This window comes from Antennarius striatus, chromosome 7, assembly GCF_040054535.1.
Source record: "Antennarius striatus isolate MH-2024 chromosome 7, ASM4005453v1, whole genome shotgun sequence".
NCBI lineage: Eukaryota > Metazoa > Chordata > Actinopteri > Lophiiformes > Antennariidae > Antennarius > Antennarius striatus.
The window spans coordinates 4,201,649-4,228,007 of NC_090782.1; the positions used below are offsets into that span (position 1 = coordinate 4,201,649).

The 26,359-nt window shown below is 41.2% G+C and overlaps 2 protein-coding genes across 6 annotated transcripts; both read left to right on the forward strand.

The window, feature by feature from the left end:
• The first annotated feature begins 74 nt into the window (after positions 1-74).
• mettl13 (methyltransferase 13, eEF1A lysine and N-terminal methyltransferase) lies at positions 75-4,504 on the forward strand. Of its 2 annotated transcripts, XM_068319899.1 has the most exons (10): positions 75-302; positions 1,013-1,285; positions 1,512-1,974; positions 2,079-2,278; positions 2,387-2,576; positions 2,801-2,968; positions 3,081-3,293; positions 3,801-3,932; positions 4,143-4,204; positions 4,282-4,421. In XM_068319899.1, the coding sequence occupies exons 1-10, from the start codon at positions 150-152 to the stop codon at positions 4,288-4,290; spliced, it is 1,863 nt and encodes a 620-aa protein (XP_068176000.1). In that variant the 5' UTR covers positions 75-149; the 3' UTR covers positions 4,291-4,421. The 2 variants fall into 2 exon arrangements, with proteins under 2 accessions (XP_068176000.1, XP_068175999.1); XM_068319898.1 differs by having other exon boundaries at positions 4,143-4,504.
• Positions 4,505-8,357: 3,853 nt separating this feature from the next.
• On the forward strand, positions 8,358-26,305 carry dnm3a (dynamin 3a). 4 transcript variants are annotated; one of them, XM_068318437.1, is made up of 21 exons: positions 8,358-9,102; positions 10,383-10,459; positions 11,141-11,290; positions 11,441-11,644; positions 11,836-11,934; positions 12,590-12,750; positions 12,837-12,979; positions 13,073-13,208; positions 13,325-13,392; positions 13,492-13,630; positions 13,738-13,824; positions 13,902-13,972; positions 14,081-14,138; positions 15,062-15,088; positions 15,496-15,609; positions 20,055-20,164; positions 23,476-23,587; positions 24,198-24,359; positions 24,585-24,808; positions 24,892-25,053; positions 25,539-25,932. In XM_068318437.1, exons 1-21 carry the CDS (start codon positions 8,942-8,944, stop codon positions 25,651-25,653), a joined length of 2,580 nt encoding a protein of 859 aa, XP_068174538.1. In that variant the 5' UTR covers positions 8,358-8,941; the 3' UTR covers positions 25,654-25,932. The 4 variants fall into 4 exon arrangements, with proteins under 4 accessions (XP_068174538.1, XP_068174539.1, XP_068174541.1 ...); XM_068318439.1 differs by lacking the exon at positions 25,539-25,932 and adding an exon at positions 25,939-26,305 and having other exon boundaries at positions 8,363-9,102; XM_068318438.1 differs by lacking the exon at positions 15,062-15,088.
• Positions 26,306-26,359: the final 54 nt, after the last annotated feature.

Consider the following 26,359-nt stretch of genomic DNA (forward strand, 5'->3'; position numbering starts at 1 on the left):
CAAAAAAACTATCCAATCATCGAGCTGTGCAACCACTAACATTGTTCGACTCGAAACGTTGTGTGAGGGCCATGTGGAGGAAGTTCTCGTAATTAAATGGTCCTGTAAGAGAGTGTAAATAGAAAACATTCGGGTAATTATAAGCGACAATGAGTCTTTTGCCTCGCACTACCGAGGAGTTCAGCTCTGCTGAGTACTGGGAAAAATTCTTTAAGAAGCGTGGAGAGAAAGGTTTTGAGTGGTATGGAGACTACAACAAACTCTGTGGCGTGCTGCATAAATATATTAAAATCCAACATAAGGTAAAACATCTTGTTCTCCCGTTCAATGTGCATATAGCTATGTATATGTGTCACTGTCTAAATACAATACAACGTGTTCATTTTGACGTTTTGTCCAGCGTTCCCTTTCTCAGCGCCACCTCGTCGATTCATGGCCGTTTAGACGATCGTGTGCGATGTAAATGCGTTGAAGGAGGTTCTCATGTGATGCACGTCACTAAAACGATCAACAATACAGTGCACTGTATTTTCCGCACCATAAGGCGCACCGAAAAGCCTTTACTTTTCTCGAAAACCCACCGTGCGCCTTATAATCCAGTGGGCCTTATTTGTGAAAAAGATTTTTAAAGTAGGTCATGCATTGAACGTGCGCCTTGTAGTCCAGTGCGCCTTATAGTGCGGAAAATACTGTAAATACGTTACTACGAGGAAAAATCCTGCATTCAAATACCGCATAGTGTATTAGTCATTTCTGTATCGAAAGCCAAGTTATTCATTATTCAAAAATGACTAGCACTGGGTGAGATCTGTGTTGTTATTCATTATAGTTGTAAATTTCTAAGACATCCATTATTGCGTAAGTACAAGGGGAGAACATGCAAACCCCGCACACAAAAGTCTCAATGCATCCCCTCTTATCTACAAAACTGGAGGTGTTATATTTATATTTTCTGTTTAGTAACTGCAACAAAGTCTGATTTTGATTGGGTCCTGATTTTTGTGTTCTTCAGGTGTTGGTGGTTGGTTGTGGTAACTCTACACTTAGTGAACAGCTGTATGATGTGGGCTACAAACATCTTACTAATATTGACATCAGTGAGACGGTGGTAACTCATATGAACCAGCGAAATGCTGAGCGCAGGCCAGGCCTGACCTTCCAGCAGGTTGATGCTACACAAACTCCGTATGAAGATGGCAGCTACCAGGTGGCTCTAGACAAGGGCACGCTGGATGCCCTGGCCTCAGAAGAGAGAGGAGAATTGGCAAGAAACATGCTGACCGAGGTGAGAAACAAAAGATCACAGTTATGGTTGCGAGCTCAGACTTTATGTGTTTTGATTACCATGTGTGCATATTGTTGTTGTGGCTGTTTTGGCATTTTTGCAATTCTTTTATTGTTTGATTGTTGTTTTTGCTCTTCTATTCCAACTTTTACTGGTGTGACAACAGATGTTTCCCTCAGGGATTAATGAAGGTTCATTAATTTTATACTGTGTTTTGTGTCTGCAGGTGGGCCGAGTTTTAAGTGTTGGTGGTCGGTATTTTTGTGTGACGTTGGCCCAGGAAGGTGTGATCAAGTTGGCTGTGGAACACTTTGTTCAGCTGGGGTGGGCGGTGAGGCTCCACTGCTTGCAAGAGGAAACAGAAGAAGATTCATTTGCGCTGCCTGTCTTTGTTCTGGTCTGTACAAAGTTTCGTCAGCCGATGCCCATGCCTATCTTGGAGATGGTTGCTGGGGAAGATGGAGCCCCTACTCGTTTCACATGGGTAACAGAGCTTTTGTCAGCTGTAAGGGAACATCAATCTTATGTGGTATTGAAAAAGAAGCTTCGTACAAGCACAGACGCCGAGTCGAACCTCTCGCTCACACTCTGCCTCGCTGAGACTGGTCTTCCCAGATACACTCTCACTGTGCAAGATTGTCCTCCAGATGCCAGAGTTCCAAAATCAAATCAGTTTGCAGTTTTTATTGGTGAGCTCTCCTCTTGACTGATGTTTCTGCTTTCTTTTTGTAAATCAGACTGGTTGTATTTTGTTCTTTTCTTTAATGTTAATTGCTCTTTGATTTGATGTCAGTACCTCAAGGCAGTGAGACAGCATGGCTTTACAGTTCCAAGGAGGGCAGAAGACAGTTGGCGGCCAGTGCCAATTTTAGGCGCCTTGTAATTGTGACGATGCACAGGAATCAAGAGTACACAGACATGCAAGCTGTCCAGGCAGACCTTTCACCAGTGGTGATGGAGTTTGCTCCCCCCGGTATGCCCGCCAATCACAAGGTAAACATTGAGAAGTACTTCTTCAGGAGATCCTCTCTTGTACTAGGGAAACATTCAATGACTCAAAAATGTTTGAAGGTTATTAACTTTGAGTTTTCTGTCATTTAGGTGCCATTTCTGTCAGTTGGAGGTGACCTCGGTTGGCGAGAGGAGGTCGACAGGGGTGTGAGTGAGCTGAGTGGGGAGTACTGTGTGGAGAATGTGAAAGGAGAAGATGGAGAACTGTATCGGAGACTTGTTTTTCTGTCTAATTCATCCCTTGTCCAATCAGAGAGCCGTCTTGTCTCATTAAATACTGGTAACTTTTTAATTTATTTGCTCACCATAATTTGCTGTGTCCATGTTTTTTTAATAAACAAATTGTCAACAACCAAGTAATACCAACAGTGTCTATACATGTTGAATTAAACACCTGTTGAACACACAAGTCAAGATGCATTAAGAAAATATAATAAAAAAGAATTTTATGGACCAAATATATTATATTGATAATGGTTAATTATATATATAATTCTACCCCAGGAGAATCCAGTAACAAGAAAAAAAACAAAAAGAAGGTTAAGTCCAAAGCTCCTCCAAAAACATCCTCAGCCTCTCTGTCAGTGGACAGTGGCTTCCTCTGCTGCGCTCACCATGAAGTGATAGTGGCTGGCCTTTCTATGCTTGGAGTGGGAATGCCACAGAATAAAGGTCAGTTCACCTCTGCTTTGCACTCTTTCCTAGTCTTATTTGTTTTACAGGATTGAAAAAGGAACTGAATGACCTGTGAGTAAGACTTAAACTCCTCTCTCAACCTTCCCAGATGTCCCAGTGTCAGTGTTACTGGTGGGACTTGGTGGAGGAGGCCTGGCTCAGTTTCTAAGGGACTTCGTGCCAAATGTTACTGTTGAGGTTGTAGAACTTGACCCTGCTGTGATGGAGGTGGCTAAGAAATGGTTCAACTTCCGACCAGATGATCGTTTGACTGTAACTCTCATGGACGGCATTGAGCACATTTGTGCCCTGGAGAAAGAAGGTAAAGTGAAGGATGATTCAGAGAGAACATAGAAATAAAGACACGCCACTTACTATCAGCACTGGTTCGTTTCTGAACAAAAACTAATATAACATTTCTGGTTTTATGTTCCACCCATGAACTGATGTTCCTGAACCGGTTAGAACAAAAAAATATATTTCCCAAACAGGTTAGCATTCCTTGTAAATATAAATCGGTAAGTAGCTTTAGGACTTTTAAACTGGCAATTAAAGCAATTAGTTTACATACTGTAGATTTGTCCCTAGAGATATTTTTTTCAAGAACAACAACAACAACAAAAAAACAGTATTAACCGGTTACAATTATTTTTTGTTCTGATTCTGGTCCAGAACATTAAAAAATATAAAGTTTTTGGTTTAGTTTTCGTTCCTGTCAAAATACCAAAAGTTTCTGGTTTTCGTTTTTGTTCCATGAACCGGTTCAAAGCCCTGCTTACAATTTAGGTACAAACAATTACTAAGAATGACTTTGGCTTTTTCTATGCAGGTGGTCGCCTCTTTGATGCCATCATATATGATGTAGACAACAAAGATGCCACTGTTGGTATGAGCTGTCCTCCTGCTGCCTTTGTACAAACATCCATTCTGCATAAAGTCCACAGGCTGCTAACCCCCAGAGGTACAATATTTTAAACAATTTACTTTCCTCCATCTGCTGGACTCTTCAAGGTTTCTTTGAAATAATGATGATGATAATTACACATATTTATAATAAGGCTCGGCACATTAATCGTCACTTGATAAACTGTAAACAATTTAGTTTCAGTATGTATATCAAATCTTTTATGTTTGAAAAATTTCCACCTTTATCTCCCTTTCATTGCACCAGGATTATTCATATTGAACCTTGTATGTCGGAACTTGGACTTGAGGAAAAGAGTGCTGGAGCAAGTGAAGAATGTGTTTCCCACCATCCTCTCCAGAGCGATTGAGGGAGAGGTTAATGAAGTCTTGCTGTGCTCTCCTAGAGAAAATGATCCATCGGACACTGAACACATCCCTGCATCCCTGAACCAAGCAGCCCAGAGTCTGCAGAGCGCGCTGTGTTCCAGCAGGACTGGAACTATTAACATCCCACATATAAAAATTACACAGTTGTTGAAAGACCTGAAAGTTGAGTAAAGTTTGTTTGAGATGAGAGAAAATGAGATTTATTGAAATATGAAAGTGCTTTCATTTAACTTCTCAGTGCAATGTAAAGAAATGTATTATAAAATGTATTCAAGTAAAGAACATTTTATCTAATTTCATAAGTATTTCTTCTTTATCCACACATACTGTCAAACATTTGAATGTTTTCTTGTATAGGTCTCCATTAAATGTAGACATTTTATTGAAGTATATGAATAGGTGTTCTTCGATATAAATGATGCCACAATCGTAAAAATGTGGCAAGCCCAATATTTATAAAGGTAATTACAAAGGCAGAAAAATAAATCTGTAATTAAAAGGGCTAAAACAATGTAAGTGCTGTATTATGTTCCTCAGATCACAAAGTTTTTTGTTAGCATTCGTTTCCACTAGATTCACAGAAAGTAAAGAGAGATTTTCTTATTTTGTGTCTTTGGGGAAGAAGGACAAAAAAATTTCCAACTATAATCAGGATGGCCTTTACAGAAAGGACTCGAACCCGGAACTTTCTAGCTGTGGGTCAACAATGCTACCCACTGCATCACCGTGCCGATCCCTGGTGTGCCACAGTTGTTTTTTTTTAACTGATGGAGCATCAAACATATGTTGTAAGTAGGGTGATGCTGAGGTTACATCATGTGGGAGGAAAGTTTGCAATTTATAACTTTGGATGCAACTTTGATGTCAAAATTTAGGATTCTGATAGGACCTGAACACAGCAGACCTGATTAATCTGATGTGATTTGAGGCTGCACCTGAATGAAGTTGTTCAAAAGTTAACTCAGGTCAGCCATATTAGTTTTAACATGTGAAAGAGTGTTGACTGGATGCAATCCCAGAACTCAGGTAGTTATTACATATAAATACTTTAGCTGACTTCATTGAGTAACGCTTTAGTGGTTGATGGTCAACAGTTCTTACATAAGGTCGTGACCTTCTCACAACCTTCTGAGAGTTAGGTCAGAATTTGCTCTTATGCCTTTATATTGACTACAAAAATACAAAGAATTTGTTATATTTCAGATTTTAAAGTCAGAATTCTAGTTTCCATGTGTCCACAATCTTTTTCTGAAGGTAGAGACAGAAAAATACAAGTGAGAGCAGAGGATAAGAAAAGTCCCGACCTGGTTAGTTCAAGTCAACACAACCAGGTCAGAAACTATGCAGTCAGATACTGAACCTTTTCAAATGTGATTGTACTTGATGCGACAGTAACACACAACTTAACACAGATGTACACAAATGATAGATAATTTAGGTACACACCTAAATTGTTTTCCCTCGTGTTGACAAGGCTTTTTTTGTTGTTGCGTAGTGCATCCTTATGACCACCAGGCCTCAAGGTGTCTTTTCCCAGGGCTTTGAACCAGAATTTTTTTCCAACTGGTTCCTTTCTGAACAAAACAGTACTATAACATTTCTGGTTTTATGTTCCACCCATGAACTGATGCTTCTGAGACGGTTAGAACAAAAAATATAGTTCCCGAACCGGTTAATAACGTTCCTTGTAAATATAAATAGGTAGGTAGCTTTATGACTTTTAAATTGGCAATTAAGGCAATTAGTTTACATACTGTAGTTTTGTCCTGACAGTAAACAGAACAACAGCTGTGATCCAGTTACAGATCAGAGGATGAAGAATCAGAGGGAGACAGAGGAGTTGTGTCAGCTTACGATCCAACAAATTTTCAAAGTTTCAAAGATTCAAAGTTTCAAACCTTCAAAGTCCAGGGAATTCTGTTCTGAAAATGGCTGGCAGCCAATGAGGTAATGTCTACATCAAACACTTTTTAAGACTGACAGACTGCAGTGTTTACCTGTTATGAATATAAAGAGATTGGGAGACTGTTTTTTCGTTGATTGCTGGTGATATACCTCAACTTCTCTCCGCTCTCATCATGCAATGAGTGAGTGACAGGAATTGAAACATGATGTCAGATATAAAAGTACAAAGTTTTTGGTTTTGTTTAAGTTCCTGGTAACTTGGGGTCAAGAGTATTGATTTAGACAGCACAGACATAGAGGATAAATCAGTGGTTCCTAACCAGGGTTCGATCGAACCCTAGGGGTTCAGTGAGTGGGTCTCAGGGGTTCGGCACGACGTGTCGGGTGTTTTGTCGAACATACACGAATCACTGTGTACGTTTGACACATCGTGTCAATTGTGATGACACGCCCCCTTAGCCATCACTGGCTGCAGGTGATCACGTGACGCTACATCATTAGCCTACCTGTGCTACATGGGATTTTGCACTTCGTAGTCGATTTATGCCTATTGTGATGTTACGTCATGTGATTGCTTTCTTAATATTTTAATTCACAATAACTATGTTGAGCAAAGTGGTCGGACGAATATGTGCAACGTGAATTTACATGTACTGTAACAGAACGTGATGGGAGTCAGTGTTCTGCAGATTTGCAATGTCAAGTTGAATAACTCTAGTCTCGCACTGGCAAAAATAAAGGAACACTTCCTTAAGCTGCATAGAAAACAAAAGAAACAGACTTTGCTGTGAAAATGACACAAGAGTAACATTGCCAAGGTGAAACCACACATATCTGAACTGGTCTCTCAATGACAACAGCAGAAGTTACACTGATTTGAAGGCAGGTAATTTCATGTGAATTCATGCACTGTCTAGGTCTTGTTCCTTGAAAAAGGTGACACTAATGCACAATTCATTAAATACACCAGTAAAACATATACTTATGTCTTAAATTTGGAATTTTTTATTTTATTTTATTTTTTTACTGAAGAAGGGTTCGGTGAGTGAGCATTTGAAACCAGCAGGGTTCCCCCAACAAGGTTAAGAACCACTGGGATAAATGAAGTTGTGAGGTGTTTCAGTTCCGGTCATAAAAACAAACAAACAGCCGACACAGAAATGTTTTATTTTGAGTAAGCACAACTTCATTATCTGGATTTTGCTTTAGGTCATAAGTAGGATTTGTCCTGTTTTGTGATCATGTATACCAGGGGTGTCAAACTCATTTTCACCTGGAGCCACATCAACATAATAGCTGTCCTCAAAAGGACAGATGTAACTGATAAATGTAACTCAATGTATTGTAAAATAAATGTGACTACTCCATAATGTTAAATACTTTAAATTTATTACTTATTCAAGTTTACAAACATTACAGTAACACAAAAAAATATTTTTGCTTGTTGCTGTTTTAACATAAATCCTTCCAATTTGTCAGCTTATGAAACCCACAGAACTCCATCAATCAAGGATCAAAATATTAAAGTGAATAAAGAAAAATAACATCAAGCACAAGTTAGGACATTAACTTTATCCAAACGTTTTTGTCAAAGTTAAAATGGGCTTAATTGCTGTATTGTGGGAAATGTAGTTTTTGGTCAAAGCATACCTTAGACCCATTTATTTTTAGACACGCTGACCTTTTATGCTCTCGCACATAAAATGATGTGGCGGGCCACATTTGGCCCGCGAGCCTTGAGTTTGACACATGTGAAGTAGTGTGTGTGTGTGTGTGTGTGTGTGTGTGTCTGTGTGTGTGTATATAAATACACTTTTTGATCGCATCATATATATACAATATATGAATTTATATATATTTTTCGATCAAATGTGTATGATTTTATTATTATCATGATTAATGATAATGATAATAATAATAATAATAATAATAATAATAATAATAATAATAATAATAATAATAATAATGAAATACCTGAAAATGCTTTTAAATCCCTTTTTAAAATCACTTTTTAATGTAACAATGCCTTTTAATCAGAGTTGTCTTCAGATTGTCTCTCAGTTTTTCCACTGACTTCCCGGCGCACACGCCCTCATTGCTAAAGAATCCAGGCGTGTTATTTACAGTCTCCGCTGCGGCTCTAGTTTCACTGTTTATGCGACTGCAGCAGAGCCCTACCCTCGCTGGATGTGACATTTTAAATATCTGTGGGCTACAACACTGACTTCTGGCATGTTTTTGTTAAATTTGAAATCAGGGTTCTTTAATAATTGTCCAAAATGTTTGTCCGTCTTCAGGATTGCCGAATATTTCGCGCATGCGCAGAAAACGTGCCCGTTAGCTGTCAATAGAAGTTTTTCCTCCCGTTTCAGGACCCAACTCAGCGCAGCTAGCGGCTGCTAGCTCCACCGCTGGCTCCGGAGTTTGAAGGAAACGACACGCTGCGACCTTTCAGTGTTTCAGAAGTAGAAAAAAAATGTCCTAAACGACTAATTATAACGGGTCCACAGCAAAACTTTGTAAGTACAACCCTGGACACAGTCGTCGCTAGCAGACACACAGACGTGTAAAGACACGTTAATGACGAGCTGCAGTCTCCCAGTCCAACAGCCCACACCCACCGACTGACTCTATAGCTGCATTTTATTTGTTTTGTTTGTTTTTTTGTATTAATTAATGACAAGATCGAACTTGTTAGTGATTAACAATCGACTGACGTAGCTTAGAGCTGGGGTGAGGCAGTATTGGAAGGTGCCGGGCTGTTCCGTTGCGATGGGCAACCGCGGGATGGAGGAGCTGATCCCGCTGGTCAACCGCCTGCAAGACGCCCTGAGCACCGCGGGACACGACTGCAGCCTCCGGCTGCCGCAGATCGCTGTGGTGGGCGGCCAGAGCACGGGCAAGAGCTCCGTGCTGGAGAGCTTCGTGGGCAGGTAAGTCCAGAGACACCTGGAGGAACGGGGTTCATTGTGGAATTCAGAAGCTTTAGCATCCAGGAGAAGACCAGTGGGAATAAACGCTTACCAACACATTTCACAACCAGGCGACCATTTATTGTTCAAAGACTCAAATATGCACAAGATATCACTGGTGAATATTAGACTCCTAATGTATTTCTTGTAAGATGATTGGACTCATCAGAATCATGATTCATTTTTTATTAAACTCGTGTTTCTTTGAGATGTGTAATTATGCAGTGCTCTGCTGAATTGTATGGAATCAGTTTTTCCATGTCAGTCTCCATCCAGCACTTGTGATGTGCTTTGGGTTTGTGGTGTGAAGGGGTGAATGCAGGAGGCGCTGGGGTCCATGTAACTGCAGTCAGAGGAGCAGCTTATCAGAGGCCCGGGTGTTGATGAAGGACAGGAGGGGAGATGAACATGACGCTACCAGCAGGAATTTAATTGCAGGTCCTGGAGTTAACCATATATCAGCTTCTGTCCTTAAACAGATGAAAGCGCTGCATCCTGCTCATGGAGAACATGTTTTCTACATACAGTTAAAAAGAGATTTCAGTTTCTGACCGACAACCAAAGCACTTCATCCTGTCAGAAAAGAATGCTTGTGAGTGAATCAGTAGTTTCCTGGATTCAAGACAGTGGAACTCTGTGTATTGTGCACAGGGGTGGGCCACCCAGGTTGGAATGTGTGTAATGAATGTTAAATCTTGCTTCCTGAGTGTGAATTGATTTTTATTACATGCATTACTTCTTTGTCTTGGCTATGACTATGTTATGACACCCCTTCAGTCAGGGACTGTGCCAGCTTTTTCATGTGAGACAGGATGCGGAAAAACAAACTTCCTGAATCTGATTTAATAGAGAAGAGGTTTATTTTTATCCTGTGTACATTGTGTTGCTTTATATTTATGATAAATCTGCTTCAAGCTTGGGGCTTGTCAAAAGGTAAATGTTTCCCTTATCTTACCTTTACCTTCCAAAATTATTCCCTTATCTTCCAAATTAACCAGCAGTGAAATATTTTATTATTAATCAATTAATATTTTGTTTTATTGTACTATTTCTTTTTAATTTGCTGGTGATACATCTTTACATTTTAACTTTTTTGATTAAATTCAAACGAGTTTAATAAAAATAAACAATGATTCTGATGAGTCCAATCCTCTTACAAGAAAGGCACTAAGAGTCTAATTGTGTGTGTGTATGTGTGTGTGTTTACATCTTTCTCCAATTCAGTCTTTCCTCTCCCACAGAGACTTCCTTCCAAGGGGTTCAGGAATTGTAACTCGCAGACCTTTAATCCTCCAACTGCTTCACTGTAATGCTGGTGGTAAGACACATCTGTACTCAGAATCTTAGCTTATATTTACAAGTTCCCACCAGATGGCGGTATGTTCACTCACATAAGGAAAAGTAAGTTTTCCACATTTTAAGGCCAGAACTGTATTTTTGCTGTAGTGAAAGAATCAGATACCTTCTTTTTGCATAGATTCCTAAATGCAAAAAGGTAAGACATTATGAAAAATACATACAAAAAACAGAATGCATTTGTTTTGTAAAAACATGGGCTCATCATTAAGTTGTCTGTAAAACATTTAAAAAGGGTTGGGGCAGGGTTGTTTTCATCAGGTTAGGTCACTTTCTTTTCTTTTGTCAATAAGCATTTGGAATTAAACAAACTGTTGTATTTGAAAATACAACAGTTTGCAAATGTATTTTATGCAAATGTTTTTTATGTGCTTTGATTTCAGTTGAATTTCATGACTGGGAGTTTTGGAAATTTATCACATTGTACTTTGTTGGGGTTTTATGGAGTACCTAATTGGGCCTATGAAAGTCACTCCCAACTGAATTTATGAACTTGCTACAAAATTAAACTTCCAGACAAATTTGACCTGGCGAAATCACATTTATATATTTGTCTTTATTCTTTATCAGTTAACGGATAAAATGTTGCACATTATGGTAACATTACAAATTCATAATTGTTCTGCTGTTTTCTTCCATTCAGAGTACGGCGAATTTTTCCACTGTAGCAGAAAGAAGTTTAAAGACTTTAATGAGATCCGCAAGGAGATCGAGGCAGAGACGCAAAGACTCACAGGATCCAATAAATGTATCTCTCCTGTCCCGATCAACCTACGGATCCATTCACCACACGGTAACAGCGTGTATTTGTGTGTGCTCCACATGACATGTCCCTCCACTGATGTGTGATTTATGGAAGTGTATTCATTTATGCACTTCTCATGTGTGTGTGCGTGTATGTATGTATGTGTGTGTGTGTGTGTGTGTATTTGTGTGCTTGCAGTGTTGAACCTGACACTTGTGGACCTACCTGGTATCACCAAAGTGCCTGTAGGTGACCAACCAGCAGATATAGAGTACCAAATACGAGACATGATCATGCAGTACATTTGCAAAGCAAACTGTCTTATTCTGGCTGTCACACCAGCCAATACTGACCTTGCCAACTCTGATGCACTAAAACTGGCCAAAGATGTTGATCCACAGGGTAAGAAAGTACTGTAATTTGTGCTGAACTTTGCCAGGGATTTAATATATCCAGGGTATATAGCTATACTGATGTCTTCAGTATGATGCAGTAACCAGGAAAATGTTTTTGTCTAGATTTTAGTGTTGTTGTGTGATCATTTTTTAAATACAAATGAAGGCTTTAACATTTTTTATTAATCTGCTTTTCAGGCCTACGCACAATTGGTGTCATTACTAAACTGGACCTGATGGATAAAGGAACAGATGCCAGAGAAATACTGGAGAACAGGTTGCATCCCCTTCGCAGAGGTGTGCTTTTTAATTGTGTCGGTTTTGTGTTTGTATGCATATCTGCTTTTGTGTGTTGAGCCACAGATGTAATGCACTGTAGCTACAAAGCATCCATTTAATGTCTTGGTCAAGCTGATTCTGTTATGATTCTGTTTTGTCTGACTTTTTTTTTCTAATATGCTTTGGTCATTTTCTCTCTGTTTATTTCTCTGTATTTTCATTCACTTTATAATCCCAGTGGTTTTTACTGTTTTACAGATATGATATTAAGTATTATTAACATAGTGTGTCTGTAGCAGGTGCTGGTACCTTCACACTTCCTCTACAGGGTTAATGAATTTGCCATGGAAGCCCAGTGAATTCACCACACTACCAACAGGATAGAGCTGAAGCATTAGACATGGTGCTATTACATCTATTTTGTGACGAAACACTTTTGATTTTTACCACATGCGCTGCTGTTATAGAGACGTCTTTTTTCCTTGCTTGTGCACTACAGTCTTACTTGAGAAAACATCTAGCTGTGATGAGTTCTCAAGAACATGTCAAAATGTGTAAATCAATTCTGTCTCACATCAGAGTCCTAGATTTCCTTCCTCCTGTTGCACATTGTCTTCCTTGTCATGATTAAATGCTCCTCATTTTCGGTCTCATCTCTTCTTCCCCTCTCCAGGTTACATTGGGGTGGTGAACCGAAGCCAGAAGGACATTGATGGGAAAAAGGATATTAAAGCAGCTTTGCTTGCAGAGCAGAAGTTCTTCCTGACCCATCCAGCATACAAACACATGGCTGAAAGATTGGGCACTCCGTATTTACAAAGAATTCTTAACCAAGTAAATGATATACAAAACCATACACATGGACATAGAGAAAAAAAACCTCATGTTTATGTATTTTTACAAGTTTTCTTTGTTTGTAGCAACTGACAAACCACATTCGGGACAGTTTGCCAGCCTTCCGCAACCACCTCCAGAGCCAGCTTTCTGCTGTGAGCAAACAGGCTGAAGAGCACAGACAGAGTAGTCCTGATAACCCGACACGCAGGACTAAGATACTTCTCCAGTCAGTCAATCATTCTGTGTGTGTGTGTGTATATACTGTATACATATTGATTATATTTTAAATGATTTATGTCAGTATTCTTTTTTCGTCCAGGTCAGTTAATTCCTTAGCTTCTGACTTTACGGAGTTAATTGAAGGCTCAGGTGAGAACGTAGACACCACTTGCCTGTCAGGAGGGGCTCGAATCAACAAAATCTTCCATGAGCGCTTCCCCAAAGAATTGATTAAGGTTCTGCTCACTTCTTTATGTGTTTTTGTTAGTGTTTGAGAATGTGAAGGGTTTTTTCCAGAGGATATTGTTTGTCTGTGCTAGTGCTTAACTCTGACGCTTGTGTTTGTCCTCAGATCGAGTCTGATGAGACGAAACTACGGCAGGAGATCAACTATGCAATCAGAAACATTCATGGTGTCAGGTGTAGTAGATTGGTCGGACTTTACCCTAAGTGTCAGATGTTTTGATGGCGTGGATAATTTTCTGTTATACTGATGTACTTTTTTGTATTTTTTTACAGGACAGGTCTTTTCACTCCTGACTTGGCTTTTGAAGCCATAGTGAAGAAACAGATAACAAATTTAAAAGATCCGTGTATTAAATTTATTGACATGGTCAGTCAAGAACTAATGACCACTTTGTACCGGTGTATTAGCAAGGTATACATGAGTGACTATCATGCATTTCTGCAATGCGGTGTATGTGTCACTGCATGTGTGGCCAGAGCATTCTTTTTCAAACCTCTACACTCTTTTCTCTTGTATAGCTCAGTTCCTTTCCAAAACTGCACAACGAGACAGAGAGAATTGTAACTGCTGAGATACAGCGGCAAGAGAGTATATGCAGGGACCAGGTGATTCTCACATAGTTGGTTTTACATTAGTAAGTGTGCTTCTTTAGTTAATGTGTCGGTATGTTTGCCCTCTTCAGGTTTTGTTGCTCATTGACATACAGCTTGCCTACATAAACACGAAACATGAAGATTTTGTTGGCTTCACTACGTGAGTAACCTCATGTGCTTTAAACTATAAAATATGGTCAATTGTAATGTAATTTCTTGGAGTATATTTTAAAAGAGTAAAATAGTACGAACTCTTCCTTTGTTCCAGTGTCCAGCAGGCGTTCAACCAAAACAAGAAGCTTGTTGTAGGGATTGCAGGAAATCAGGTGAAACTTTTAGAAATGTAACTAGGTGTTTAGAGCGCACACATACCTCAACCAAGGGCAAACAATTCTACACATGTTTCAACCTGTCTGAACCTTGATGTAATTATACTCAAAATCTATAGAAAATTTTTCAGTTTTACATATTAGGGGTAAATCTGGAAAAATTCCATGTCTACCTTTGATCCACTGCATTATTTGATGACACGTGCAGCCACTCCCATTTTATTTGTTGAAATTGGTTGAGTAGTTTTTGTGTATTCCTGGTAATTTAAAAAGAGCAGATTAACAAAGTGCAGTAAGACATTGAGACATTGGTCATTGTTTTTCAAACTTAATTTAGAATCATTTTGGTCATATTTAACCAAACAAAATTATAGTGTTAATATATACTTGTGTTTGACTGTTCGATGTCTTACATAATGATATCTGCTAGTGAATACTCAAAAATTCTTTGCTTACATTTTTTCACTGCAGCAGAACATTTCTGTATGCGTTGTTATAAACAAAATTCTTTCCATCCCTCTTTCATTTAGCTTTTTATGCCCCTGCCAGCGGGGGCATACGGGGTTACCCTTGTCCTTTTGTATGTCTGTACGTAACGGGGCAGGGTCTATCTACATCTCTGAACAAACACAGGACAAGATTCAGTGGAATCTCACGCATGCTCCGTAGGGGCCCTTTCAGTTTTTCCAGTTTGATGGCATCTGTCTCCTTGGACACCATTCTTTAATTTTAGTATTTATTTATTTTTTTGTTATGTGATTTCACTGTCCCTCATGCTGTCCATTAATCGTCATTAATTAGCTTTTAAACATTTAAACCACAGTTAATGATCAATATTATTGTCATCGCAGAAGGAGTCTGAATATTATAATGAAAGTATGTCATTCTAATTTGACCTGTTTGTCTCCTGTTTTCCCCAGGGTGTGACCCCTCTTTCAAGTCTAATAGTAGGAGACCAATCCACTCACTCACTGCTTTCTTGACTGGATATGTTTCTGTTTATGACTATATCTTTTTCCATACTTGCTTTTTCTCACTTGTGCATTGTGGTCTTCTGTTTTCTCATTTATGTCCGTTTGTGTTCTGTGAAATATTTGGTGATTGTTCAATCACTGCAGTCTATCAGAGATCTAAGCTTAAAAAAAATCTTCCTGCCCCTGTCAACTATTTCTGACGTTTTCTTTAATTTTCAGCTGGAAGTTTCGCTCTCATTATGTGAACTATGTTTCACATTTTCACAGGAGAAAGCCTTACTACATACTCTACTATCTATTTTTCCAAAAACATATCCTCTGAATTCCAAAGATCCAGCCAGTCCTTGTAACTGAGCTCTTTACTGATGTAATTTGTGCAGGTTGTACGCAAAGGCTGGCTGACCATCAACAACATTAGGATCATGAAGGGTGGAGCAAGAGAATATTGGTTTATTCTCACTGCAGAGAGCCTGTCGTGGTTCAAGGATGATGAGGTGAGGCATTTAAGCACAGACAACACTAGTGTATTTTGGCTTTGAGGCACATATAGATGTGACAAGTAATGAATGAAGGAAGTCAAAACACATCAGTTCTTTGAAGTCAGAAGTTTATTAAACCCTATCTGAACTTGAAACAGCATGTTGTTTCTTTTCTTGAGAATGCTGTTGTAGTAAAGGCCCTCCTGATCCCTTCAGTCAGTGAGGAGAGCTAGTGACTGTCTGTTCTGATGTCAGTGGGGCTGCCATCTGTCTGCCTGTCTGTGCCTGCTGTACAGGAGCAGAAGGTCTGCACAGCAAGTGTAGACAGGCAGACACACCACAACAGTCTCTTCATGTCACAGTTTATGCCATGGGAAGAAGGGAGGGAAGAATACAGGAAATGACATCACAAATTTGTACATGAATACAGAAAAGTAACTAAAAATACTTGCATCCAGATGAAAACGCTCTTGATGCCATTGTCGATGAAATTGACTTGTTGTTTGACATTATTGAATGGCTGGTTGCAGAAGTGTGTTTAGAATGTTTTTATAAGTACATTTTTCTTGGTATCCACATTAAAATCAGTCAAAGACCAGCAGACAGACACTTCATGGATGCCTAGTGACACACGATACCGTAGCTAAAAGAGCATCTTAAGCCCTGTCTCTTCATCTGGTGACGCTTTTTCCTTTGCTTTTCTCTCCTGCCACCTGGACCTGCTACTGAGCTCCTTTATCCCCTATTCATTCCTCCAACAGCCCCCCGCCCCATTCATCCCGCTCTCTGCTCACTCTTCCCCTTACTCCCCCTTTTCTTCCTCTTCTGGGAGTTTAGGCATTTGGACGGCTCACTCTGACACAGCTGGAGCTGCCCCAAGCCAAACTAAGTTACAGACACACAAACCTGCACACACATGCACACACACACACGCACGCATGCACACACGCACACACACACACACACACACACACACACACACACACACACACTCAGTATGACACGCTTGTATATACAGTATGCTGTACACATGTGGAGTCTGATGTAAACAAACTGACATGCAAATTGTAGAGAAAAATATACAGTCACTCAAACAGACACAGCCACTTTTCAGATAAACAGCGGATTGCTTGAACACTGTGTTCCTAGACACAGCCTTAGGCATGCCTGTTGCACACGCAGTGTTATAGGTTTACAAATCAACTCAGACAAGCACACAAACTCAGCACATCCGCAACAAATAACACCAAGACCAGGCAAACATATCAGCCGGCCACAGTAGAACGACAGACTTAAGCTGTCTGTGAATGAAACAATGGAACACGTTATATAATTCCACAAGAACCGCCTTTTAATTACATTTAAATGTGATAAGCTTTTGTTTGATCCTTACACCTTCTCACTACATTAAAGGTTTATCAGCTTTGTTTGGAAGGCCTGAGTGTGAGTGGTCTGATACGCTGTATGTGCACATCCTCCCACCAGTCAAACATCTGCTTCCCCTCTCCTGAAGTTCCCGCTCTCACTCTCCCCTTCACAGACATTTCTTTTATTCTCTCTCTTTCTTTTCCTCTTCCCTTTTCTCCCTCTCTCTATCAATCTCACTCTCTTTCTCTCTCTCTCCCCCCTTTCTGTGGTTGGCAGTCTCGTTGGGACTATGCACATTCCTGGCTGGAAAATCTGAACCTTTGTCCAAACACCAGCTTCCAAGATCTGCCCAGAGAAATCCCACATGGCTGTTTCTACACTGCAAACCTCGCCTTTTGACTCCCCCTCTCTCACCTCCTCCACAATCGCTCTCACAACCCCCACCCCCCACCCCCAACTCTTCCCAAACTCTTGTCTCCATCCCTGTGCTTCTTAGACCCTCAACATTTTAGTAACTTTAAACCCATTTGGTACATCTCGTTTCGATGCGCCACAACAGTTGTACCTTCATACTGACCCCAAGCTGAGAGTGCAGAATAATAGGTCAGAGTTTAATCTACACAGCACACTGAGCAGACACACATTCCTTCACCCCTCAATTGCCAAGGCTCCACCAGGCAGTTTGAAGAAAAACAGATGGCTCATGCCTATACACTTAATCTAGACTGTCTCTTTCTGTGTGTATGTGTGTGAGGCCTGTTCCAAATCTCAAATCCATTAGTCTATAGGTAGACGAGACACAGCTTTAGACAGAGCAGCCCTGATGTATGATGCTCCACGACCACCCTGACACTGCTGGGAATATAGCACACGCACACACGCACGCATACACACACATGCATACACACACACACACACACACACACACACACACACACACACACACACATGCAAATCCATGCCATGATGTTTAAGAATCCAAGAATTTCCTTGTTGTCGCACAGATTCACATGCAGACGCTCAAAATATCCAAAGAGAGTCATCATGAAAAAATTATGTTGCCCTACAAAGGATGCATGTTGAAGAAGTTACTTAGCCAAGTTAGTCCATTAATGAGCTAGTGTGTAGCTTTTCATTAACTAGTCACAGCTTCTGGTGAGTGTGTGTCATGTAGACGTCACTGTCTGAATGTATGTATCACTTGTCGATAAGAAGTACAGTTAATGTCCTAAATGCTACACAGCATCACAGTATCATCGTGCTTAATAAAGACTCATTGAGTGCATTTTGAAGAGTTGCAAGCTGCTGATATTGTATGCACCTTTAAAAGTATTTACACCCATTCAGACAATAAATATCACAGAATATCAACCCCGAGACACACTTAGAGTATGTACAGGTTTTCATGTCGTCCTTGGTCTTAATGCAGAGGCACTTCCTTGCACAGTCTAACCAATGTGCAGACTACTGTACACCAGTAAAATCCTGAACAGGTAGTCTGAACACTGGGATGACGGAGCAGGACGCTTTTTTTCACTTTCTGTTGAACTTCGGCTTCTCCTACTGGTTGTTTGCTAGCAGTCCAGCTTCATAACGGAGAGTCGGGAAAAGGTTTCCTCTTGTTTTCTCTTCTTTCTTATCCTGTCTCAGCGTTGGATTGCATGGTAAGGGTTCTCCGACACACATCGGACATCCACTCCTATCTCCTCCAGAGACTTTTGGTTTGCCTTTAGTTGAGTGTCCATAGGGCTCTGTCCCGGAGTAGTATCCAGTCTTGACGTGGCACATTCACTCATTCAGCTAGGGATCTGCCTGTTCACTCGGGGAAGGCGTAAGGAAATTTGGGGAGTGAGAGAAGGAAAGAGAGTTAGGGAGGAACTTAGCAGCCATATATGGGTTGATGGGACCCTTGGGGAATCAACTTTGGAGTGGTCTGCAATTTCTCCCCACTTCTCCCGCACATTCTCTCCTGCTCTCTATGCTCCTCAAACCTTCCTCTTCTACTCTAACAAAATCCACCTCCCGCTATCTCTCTGTCCACCTCTATCCCTCCTCTTTCTCTCTTCCTCATCTGTACTTTCTATTTCTACCCCATCAGAGCACCCTATATTCTCCCCAGTCTCCTCCCCCCTCCTTCCAAAGCGATCCCAGATGTTGCTGTATGAGCGCCAATCGCGTTCTGTCATTTTTTTCAGCCTCAGTTACAGGAAGTGGGCCCCTTTGGAAAAAGGAAAGAGGAACGAAGAAAGAGAGTCATAGGGTTCAGGGGAGCACTGAGAGAGGGAAGACCAAAAAGCATGACCAGCACACTCACATCTCTTATACCGTGTGTGGATGGGCACACTCGAACATTTTTAGGGCATCATATTTGGCAGGCAATCTGCAGTTCTGTTGGAGTTGTGTTTACCTCAACCATCGCTATTTATATTCCAAACTAGTCTGGAAGCACCCTTCTCAAAGGTTACAAACAGGGATCTGGTTGGGGAAAGAGAGAAGAGGGGGAAGGGCTTCATTTTAGGAGAAATGTTGTGTTAAAGCTTGAGTCTGAGTAATGACTTTCACATGTGTACCGGCCGCTCTCCCTCCTTTTTTCATACTCCTCTCATTCCCTCCCTCCCTAGCTTCAGCTTTCTGTACCCTGCCTCCATGCTGTCTGGATCTCCTCACTCTGGCCGCCCCACTCCTCCAACTGTTCTCTGTCATTCATAAGTCCCTGCAGTGATGAGAGACTATAGCCCTATGGCATCTCAATCCCTTCTCCCATGCTCCCCATCCAGCTCCGCTTCATTTTTAAATAAGTAGTTAATGTGAATCAGTATAACATGCAGAGACATCATCTGTTCCACATCTCCCAACATTTTTCCTTCTACAATTCACGTCCCTCTGCTCCTCTTTCTTATCTAAGCTCCAACAGAAGAGTATTTACTACCAGACATACCAACTACTTCAGCCAAATCCAATGCGAGTAGACCGTCTACAACCTCTGCTGTTTTTTTTTTTACTATCAACACCTGTATTGCCTCTCTGTGATGTCATATTTTATGACACATACCTCTGTCAGACTTTATCTCTCTGTATTTTGTCTCTTTCAGGAGAAGGAGAAGAAGTACATGCTTTCTCTGGACGACTTAAAGTTCAAAGATGTGGAGAAGGGATTCATGTCCACTAAATATGTCTTTGCTATCTTCAACACAGAATCAAGGTTTGTGTGTGTGTGATCACAGGCCTGTGTGAACGTATGTGAGTCATAAAAGGGAGTTCTGTTCTTGTCACCTGCTTGCTGAACTTATTGTGATATTTCATAAGGGTGGACAGAGGAGAAATGGGGGGGGGTGTCAGAATGGCAGTTTGCCTTTCTTGTGACCTCTTCTGTTCAACTTTGCCACCGGAACTAAAAAGGATATCCAACTGATTCTGCAGCGTCTGTTTTTTGTTTTTACCTCAAAGTACAGAAGCCCGGGGCTGGGTTTGGGTTTGATAGGTTTTTGTGTGCCTGAAACAGATTGAGGAGGACTGAAAGACAAAGAGTGAGCAGAAGAGAAATGGTGTGTGTTTGGGAGCCATAGCTGACCCGAAGCCTGGCTGGTTCTACCAGAGCATGTGGGCTTTGTTTATAATTCTGTGCTATCCTGCGTTCAGTCACACAAACTGTGTGTGTGTGTGTTTTGTGTGTGTGTGTGTGTGTGTGTGTGTGTGAGTGTGTGTGTGTGTGTGTGTGTGTGTGTGTGTGTGTGTGTGTGTGTGTGTGTGTGTGTGTGTGTGTGTGTGTGTGTGTGTGTGTGTGTGTGTGTATTTGGAGACCGCAGCATACCAATGGCAGGCTCATTAAGCAACTAATCAAAGCCAGAAAGCTTGGATCAGAGATGAAGCTGCTCTTGTTTGGAAAGAATTGCTTGACTCACCACAAAAAGGAGGGAGAAAGACGAATTGGAAGGGTTGAGAAGAGAAAGAAAGAATATCAGAGCCATTGGCCAGGAATGTGTCAAAATCTATCCTATGGCACCCCCCCTTCTCCTTTCCTGCGCCCTCACTCACACTGTTTCTCCCTCTGTGTTAGCTCTGTGTGTGTGTGTGTGTGTGTGTGTGTGTGTGTGTCAGACTCAGAGTGCAATGGTTTTGTCCCTGTCTGAGAGTAATCAAAAACCTCAGGAAACTCTTCAAATCTAAAGCAGTCTCTGTGCAGAGATTCCTCAGAATGACTGAAAGAACTCTTTCTGGCCTTGAGCGGAGGAGACGATGGCAAAACGGCCAGAAAAAAACCCAAAAAAAAACCCCACGTTGATGTCTGTGATCAATCAGCTTACAGAACGATTTTAATGTGTTCTCTCTGGTGTATACCAATGTTAGTGTCCTGGTCTTAATGTAATAGCATTCCAGTATTGTCATTGTTGGCTTTGCTCCCCGTCTGTTAGCCACCACACCCTGACTTATTAGCCTCCCCGTCCTTGCCCAGCCACACAAACTGAGGCTATTTCTCCAACTTTCTTTCTAAAACTGTGTTGCCGCAATCTATCTCATTCTCACACGTACAAATCTTTCACATATTTGAGGTCAATGGCTGTGTGTTTTGAATGTGAGAAGGGAACAACAATAGAAAGAAAGAAACAACCAAGTGATTAAAGAAAATGCCTCACAGATGGGCCACAGCCTGCTCCAGATCTGTTTGCTTGTTACTTACTTTGCTCTGCTGCCTTTAATGCCAAAGTAAAGAGATGGTTTGATAGTGTGAAGAGGGAAGTGTGAAGAATAATGGAGGGGAAAATGAGCCAGGAGATGAATACCATTGAGACAATATAGGAAGAAGATAAGGGTAATTTATCCCCTTATCTCCATCATCTTTATTGGTTTGGGAGATTGTGTCAAACACAGAATTTTGCTAAGGTTTAGTGTTTGGACACAAAACTGAGACACAGATTCAAGAGTAAGTTTTAACTTTTATTGTAGTTCATGCAGCTTTGGAGGAAGCAAAGACTGAAGTTGAAGGCAGGCCGGTAGTTCTGAGGCTGAGTAGAGTGACACAGGGAAGGCTGGCAGTTTGAGATCCCCCAAGTTTCTACAAGACCCAAAGACCCAACCTGTGCCTGAACATGAGAGATAACGCTGGAGCTGGAACAATCTTGAGAACTGTGGAGGATGAGACCCGGATGAATCCTGCATGACTTACGTGTGGATTGGTGGCGTGTAGCCGCCAGCCAGCATGATCAGGACGAGACACACCCAGACACTCAGACTAGAGCAGGGGGGAGAGGAGCAGGGAGGAAAGAACCCCATGAGAAAGACCGAGCACAACTCATTTGTGGAGACATGCTTTAAACTGTTATTTTTGACTCTGTTTTCCATCAAGCACCTATGTTCAATGTACATTGATCCCATATTGGGATCAATACAGGGGCACTTTTTAAACAAAATGCAATGACCTGTGTTCAACCTGACTTAAGTCGTTTACACAACCTGCAGGAATGGGACTCAGGTCAGCTAGAGCACAACTTAAATACAGCTGGTGGTTCAACATGGAAAACAATGTTACAATTATATAGTCAGTACTTTTATTTAAGCCATATTTTAGTCTTCTGTTTTACCCACAAGTAACATCTATTAATCGTTAATCTCCAGAAACCCAATCATACCAAGTCAACCAAGTGATGAAAATCCAAAGTTTGGACAACAAAATTTAGCATTAGTGTCACTTTCATTTACAGCCTTGTGAGGTCTTTGCAATGGACAACACAAAGATATAGTTGAATTTCTATTTTATGTCAACACAAGAAGTTAAAAAAGCTCGTCCATGAGTCAGGTTTAAGATACAGATGAGTTTCTTATGTATTGAAAATCCTAAACAAGCTGACATTCCAGTTTGTTATGTTGTCACTTCAATGGCAAGAAAAACATTTGATTCAAATGGAACAAAACTAACGCAGTTTCAAAAATACTCCCTTTGTGTAGAAAGTTTGTAAAACACTGAGTGGAAATAGGGTGTTTAGAAATGATAACATCTACATTAAGTATGTAATGTTGGTAATTTCTTAATGCCCTCTTGAAAACTGCGCAATTTAGCTGATTTCCATCCTCTCACAGTGATGCAGCTTCTAGACAAACATTTTGCAGGTCTAGCAGGGACTCCTCTTTCTCCCCACAAGACGTGGAGCGAGGCTTGTTTCGTACTGGAAGTGAACGTAGTAAAGAAAGAGGAGTCAATGTGAAAATATTTTTGCTCAGCTGAAATCATCCCACCCATTGTTAGAACCCATATCATTAAAATTAAATGATCAAGGTTCCTATTTTGGATGGTGGTCATTATATTAGGTCATTCAGCATCTAGCATTATTAATAGTGTATGATTTTGACTTGCAGTATTTTATGACATGAAAAAGCTAACTAACATGTCAGTCTCCACACAATAGATACATTTACTCAAGATCAATAGTATTATGTTATATGTTTAGTACTTTCTGCAGTGAAAAGAGCAGTATAGAGCTGTTACTGATGTCTGACAGTATTGCTCTGCATTTTCAGGAATGTGTATAAGGACTACAAGTCCCTGGAGTTGGCCTGTAACACTCAGGAGGAGCTGGACAGCTGGAAGGCTTCTCTGCTACAAGCTGGTGTCTACCCTGAGAAAGTCACCGTTAGTACTCGGACCCTTAATTCTGCCACATTACGCCCTGACTGATAGCGATGAGCTGCACCTGTGTCTCACCTTGACATTGTTCCTAGCGTACGCTAACCTCAAATTCTGGCCGTAGCCCTTCACCCCTCTCTCCCTGTTCCCCCATCTCTTCGCCCTGCCAAAATGAAAAAGCAAGTCCCCCACCCCTTCCATCTCACTCTGTCGTTGGCTCCTCAGTGCAGCATTCTTGGCCCATGATGTCACTCCAATATGTGTGTATGTGTATGTGTTGTAGTCTGTTTCTAATCAGCAGTTCCTCATCCCTCACCCACTCCCCCTTTTTCTTTCTTCTGCCCACTCCTAATCTCCCCTCTTTTGTGATCCCACTATTCTGCTCTCCCTGTTCCTATTGTACTGGCTCTATACTTTTTCTTGTCACAAGTTTAGAATAGATTAAGAGATATGGAAACACATATAGGCCTGATCTTTATTACTCTGAGCATCTGCGTTAGCATTGAATTACCAGCTGTGTCGCCTCAGTAGTCGCTGCAGTACGTTCTGTCCTGAGTTGAAATGGGGACAGTCAGAGCTGTTGCAATGTCTCCCAGCTCCGTCTTGTTTGTCCCAGGTGGATGAGCATGGAAATGGAGCTTCCGAAAACCTCAGAGATCCCCAGCTAGAGCGACAGGTGGAAACCATTCGTAGCCTGGTTGACTCCTACATGTGCATCATCTATAAGACCGTCAAAGACTCCATGCCAAAGACTATTATGCACCTTATGATCAAAAGTGTAAGCTATTTAAAATATATATTTCACTGTCTTCTGTTAAGGTTTCCATCCACATGCTCTGTCACAGCCAAGTAAGAAGAAAACATACCGTACTGCCTACTCTGTTGTACGTCAATTAACTACATATTCCAAAAAAGATTACCCCATAAGAAGGCAGAGTAAAATGTCACTGAACATATTCTACCGTTTTGACTTGGGGCAGCTGTTTGTAATTTCTTTGTGTAGGTGAAGGAGTTCATTAAATCGGAGCTCCTGGCCCAGCTCTACGCTCTGGGAGAATCCTCGGCACTGATGGATGAGTCACCAGAGCACCGGCAGCACCGAGAGGAAGTGTTCCGCAAACACGCTGCCCTGACTGACGCCCTCGCTGTCATCGGAACGATCTCCACCTCCACCTGCAGCACCCCGGTGACCCTACCTGTGGACACCTCCGGGGTGGAGCCCTCCAGGTTACCCCAGTGATGCTCAAATGCACGTAGAAGACAAAATGGGGTACTTCAACCCGTCACTTATTGTTCTCTTTATCGTCCAGGCGAACCATCTCTGCAAACTCAGTGACCGTAGGCAAGACGGCGGTGTGTAACCACGCACCATCTGTCCCTCGAGGGTCCTCTCAGAGTAAAGCTACTGCCCGCCTGAGCAGGGGGGGCCTTCACACAAACCAACCCAGACGCGCTCCACCACCTGTCCCAAGGTGACTCGTGTAGTCTGACTGGTGATTGTGTGTCGTATATGCATTGACATACATATACGACACACAATCACATAGGCACAGTGCAGCCTTACACTGCAGAGACACTGAGGTGGAGGTAGCTGAAATTTGAGATGGGTGGGGGTCTGCTGGAAAATGTGTTTCTCGTGTTCTCTTTCCCATCAGCATCAGTAGACAGAACTTCAGTCTGTGCAGCTCACTGGTGAAGCCAGAGACAACAGGCTGGAGCCTCTGTCAATCCATCTTCCTCTCTGTCCTTCATGCCCCCCCCTTCCTTTTCTCATAGTGAATGTTTGTTTTACTGCCTTCCCTGGTTTCCTGCAATAACTGTTATTTTTCCTTTTCCCCCCTTCTTTTCTTGTACATTTCTTCGCTTCTCATCTTTCACTGGTTCCTCCCCTACTTTTGGCTCCTCTCTCCTTTTTCTCCCTGGCTCATTTCCTCTGTGCTCTCCAATGGTTCTTTAGGTTCTTTCCCGCTCACCGTATTCCTTTCCTGAATCTTTCCGTCCAACCTTACGCCTCTTTTTCTTACTCAAGCTTCTTGTCTATAAGTAACATTGAGAACGAGGGAACTTCTTGAAGTTTTTTTTCTCCCATTATTCATCCAATCATTACAAAACTTTCTGACAAATCATGAAATATGTGACAAATGTGAAAACATTGACAAAGGTTTTTTTTTTTAAAATGCATGGAAATTTGTGGCTGAGTAGCTGCTGTGAACCCAACCTCATGGCACCCCATGATTGGATGAGCATAACTTACACATCCAATTTTTCAAGTTCTCCACTAAGACTCTTAAACCTCTGCTGTCTCCATCATCATTATTTCCTCATCTTTATTCGCAAAACTCTTTTTCTCTCTCCAGGAGGCATCCTCCAGCCATCCAAAATGTGAAATAGCTGGCTCTTTGTTCAGAACTCTATTTCCCATCTATCCCAGTGATGCTTCCAGCTGCAGCTGCCTGCTACCCAGGGAGAGCCGCTGTGATGTTTAATCCAGCTGAAGCACTATGCTGGACTGGTTTCTCCGCTCTGGGAGCTGCTGTCTGCTAAAGTCAACCATTCTTCTGTCTGTTTTGTACATATCATTCCTCATAAAGGCCAGAATGTGCTCACTTTTCTCATATGTCTGGACCTTGTGTAAATAAAAACACCGATTTTGAATTATTCTGCTAAAGGAGAATGCACATGCACTATTTTGTACCACTTTTAAATAAACAGGTTTATTTTTGAGCATGAAGCCTATTTTCTCTTAATTTAAGGTTTGAGAAGAAAAAAATTAAATCT

Excerpts from the sequence above, each read along its gene's own strand:
- mettl13 (XM_068319898.1), top strand. The coding sequence starts at position 150 with ATGAGTCTTTTGCCTCGCACTACCGAGGAGTTCAGCTCTGCTGAGTAC. Across the intron at positions 303-1,012 it reads ATATTAAAATCCAACATAAG|GTGTTGGTGGTTGGTTGTGG; the intron begins GTAAAACATCTT and ends TGTGTTCTTCAG. Across the intron at positions 2,279-2,386 it reads GTATGCCCGCCAATCACAAG|GTGCCATTTCTGTCAGTTGG; the intron begins GTAAACATTGAG and ends TCTGTCATTTAG.
- dnm3a (XM_068318437.1), top strand. The coding sequence starts at position 8,942 with ATGGGCAACCGCGGGATGGAGGAGCTGATCCCGCTGGTCAACCGCCTG. Across the intron at positions 10,460-11,140 it reads GCTTCACTGTAATGCTGGTG|AGTACGGCGAATTTTTCCAC; the intron begins GTAAGACACATC and ends TCTTCCATTCAG. Across the intron at positions 25,054-25,538 it reads GCTCCACCACCTGTCCCAAG|GTTCTTTCCCGCTCACCGTA; the intron begins GTGACTCGTGTA and ends ATGGTTCTTTAG.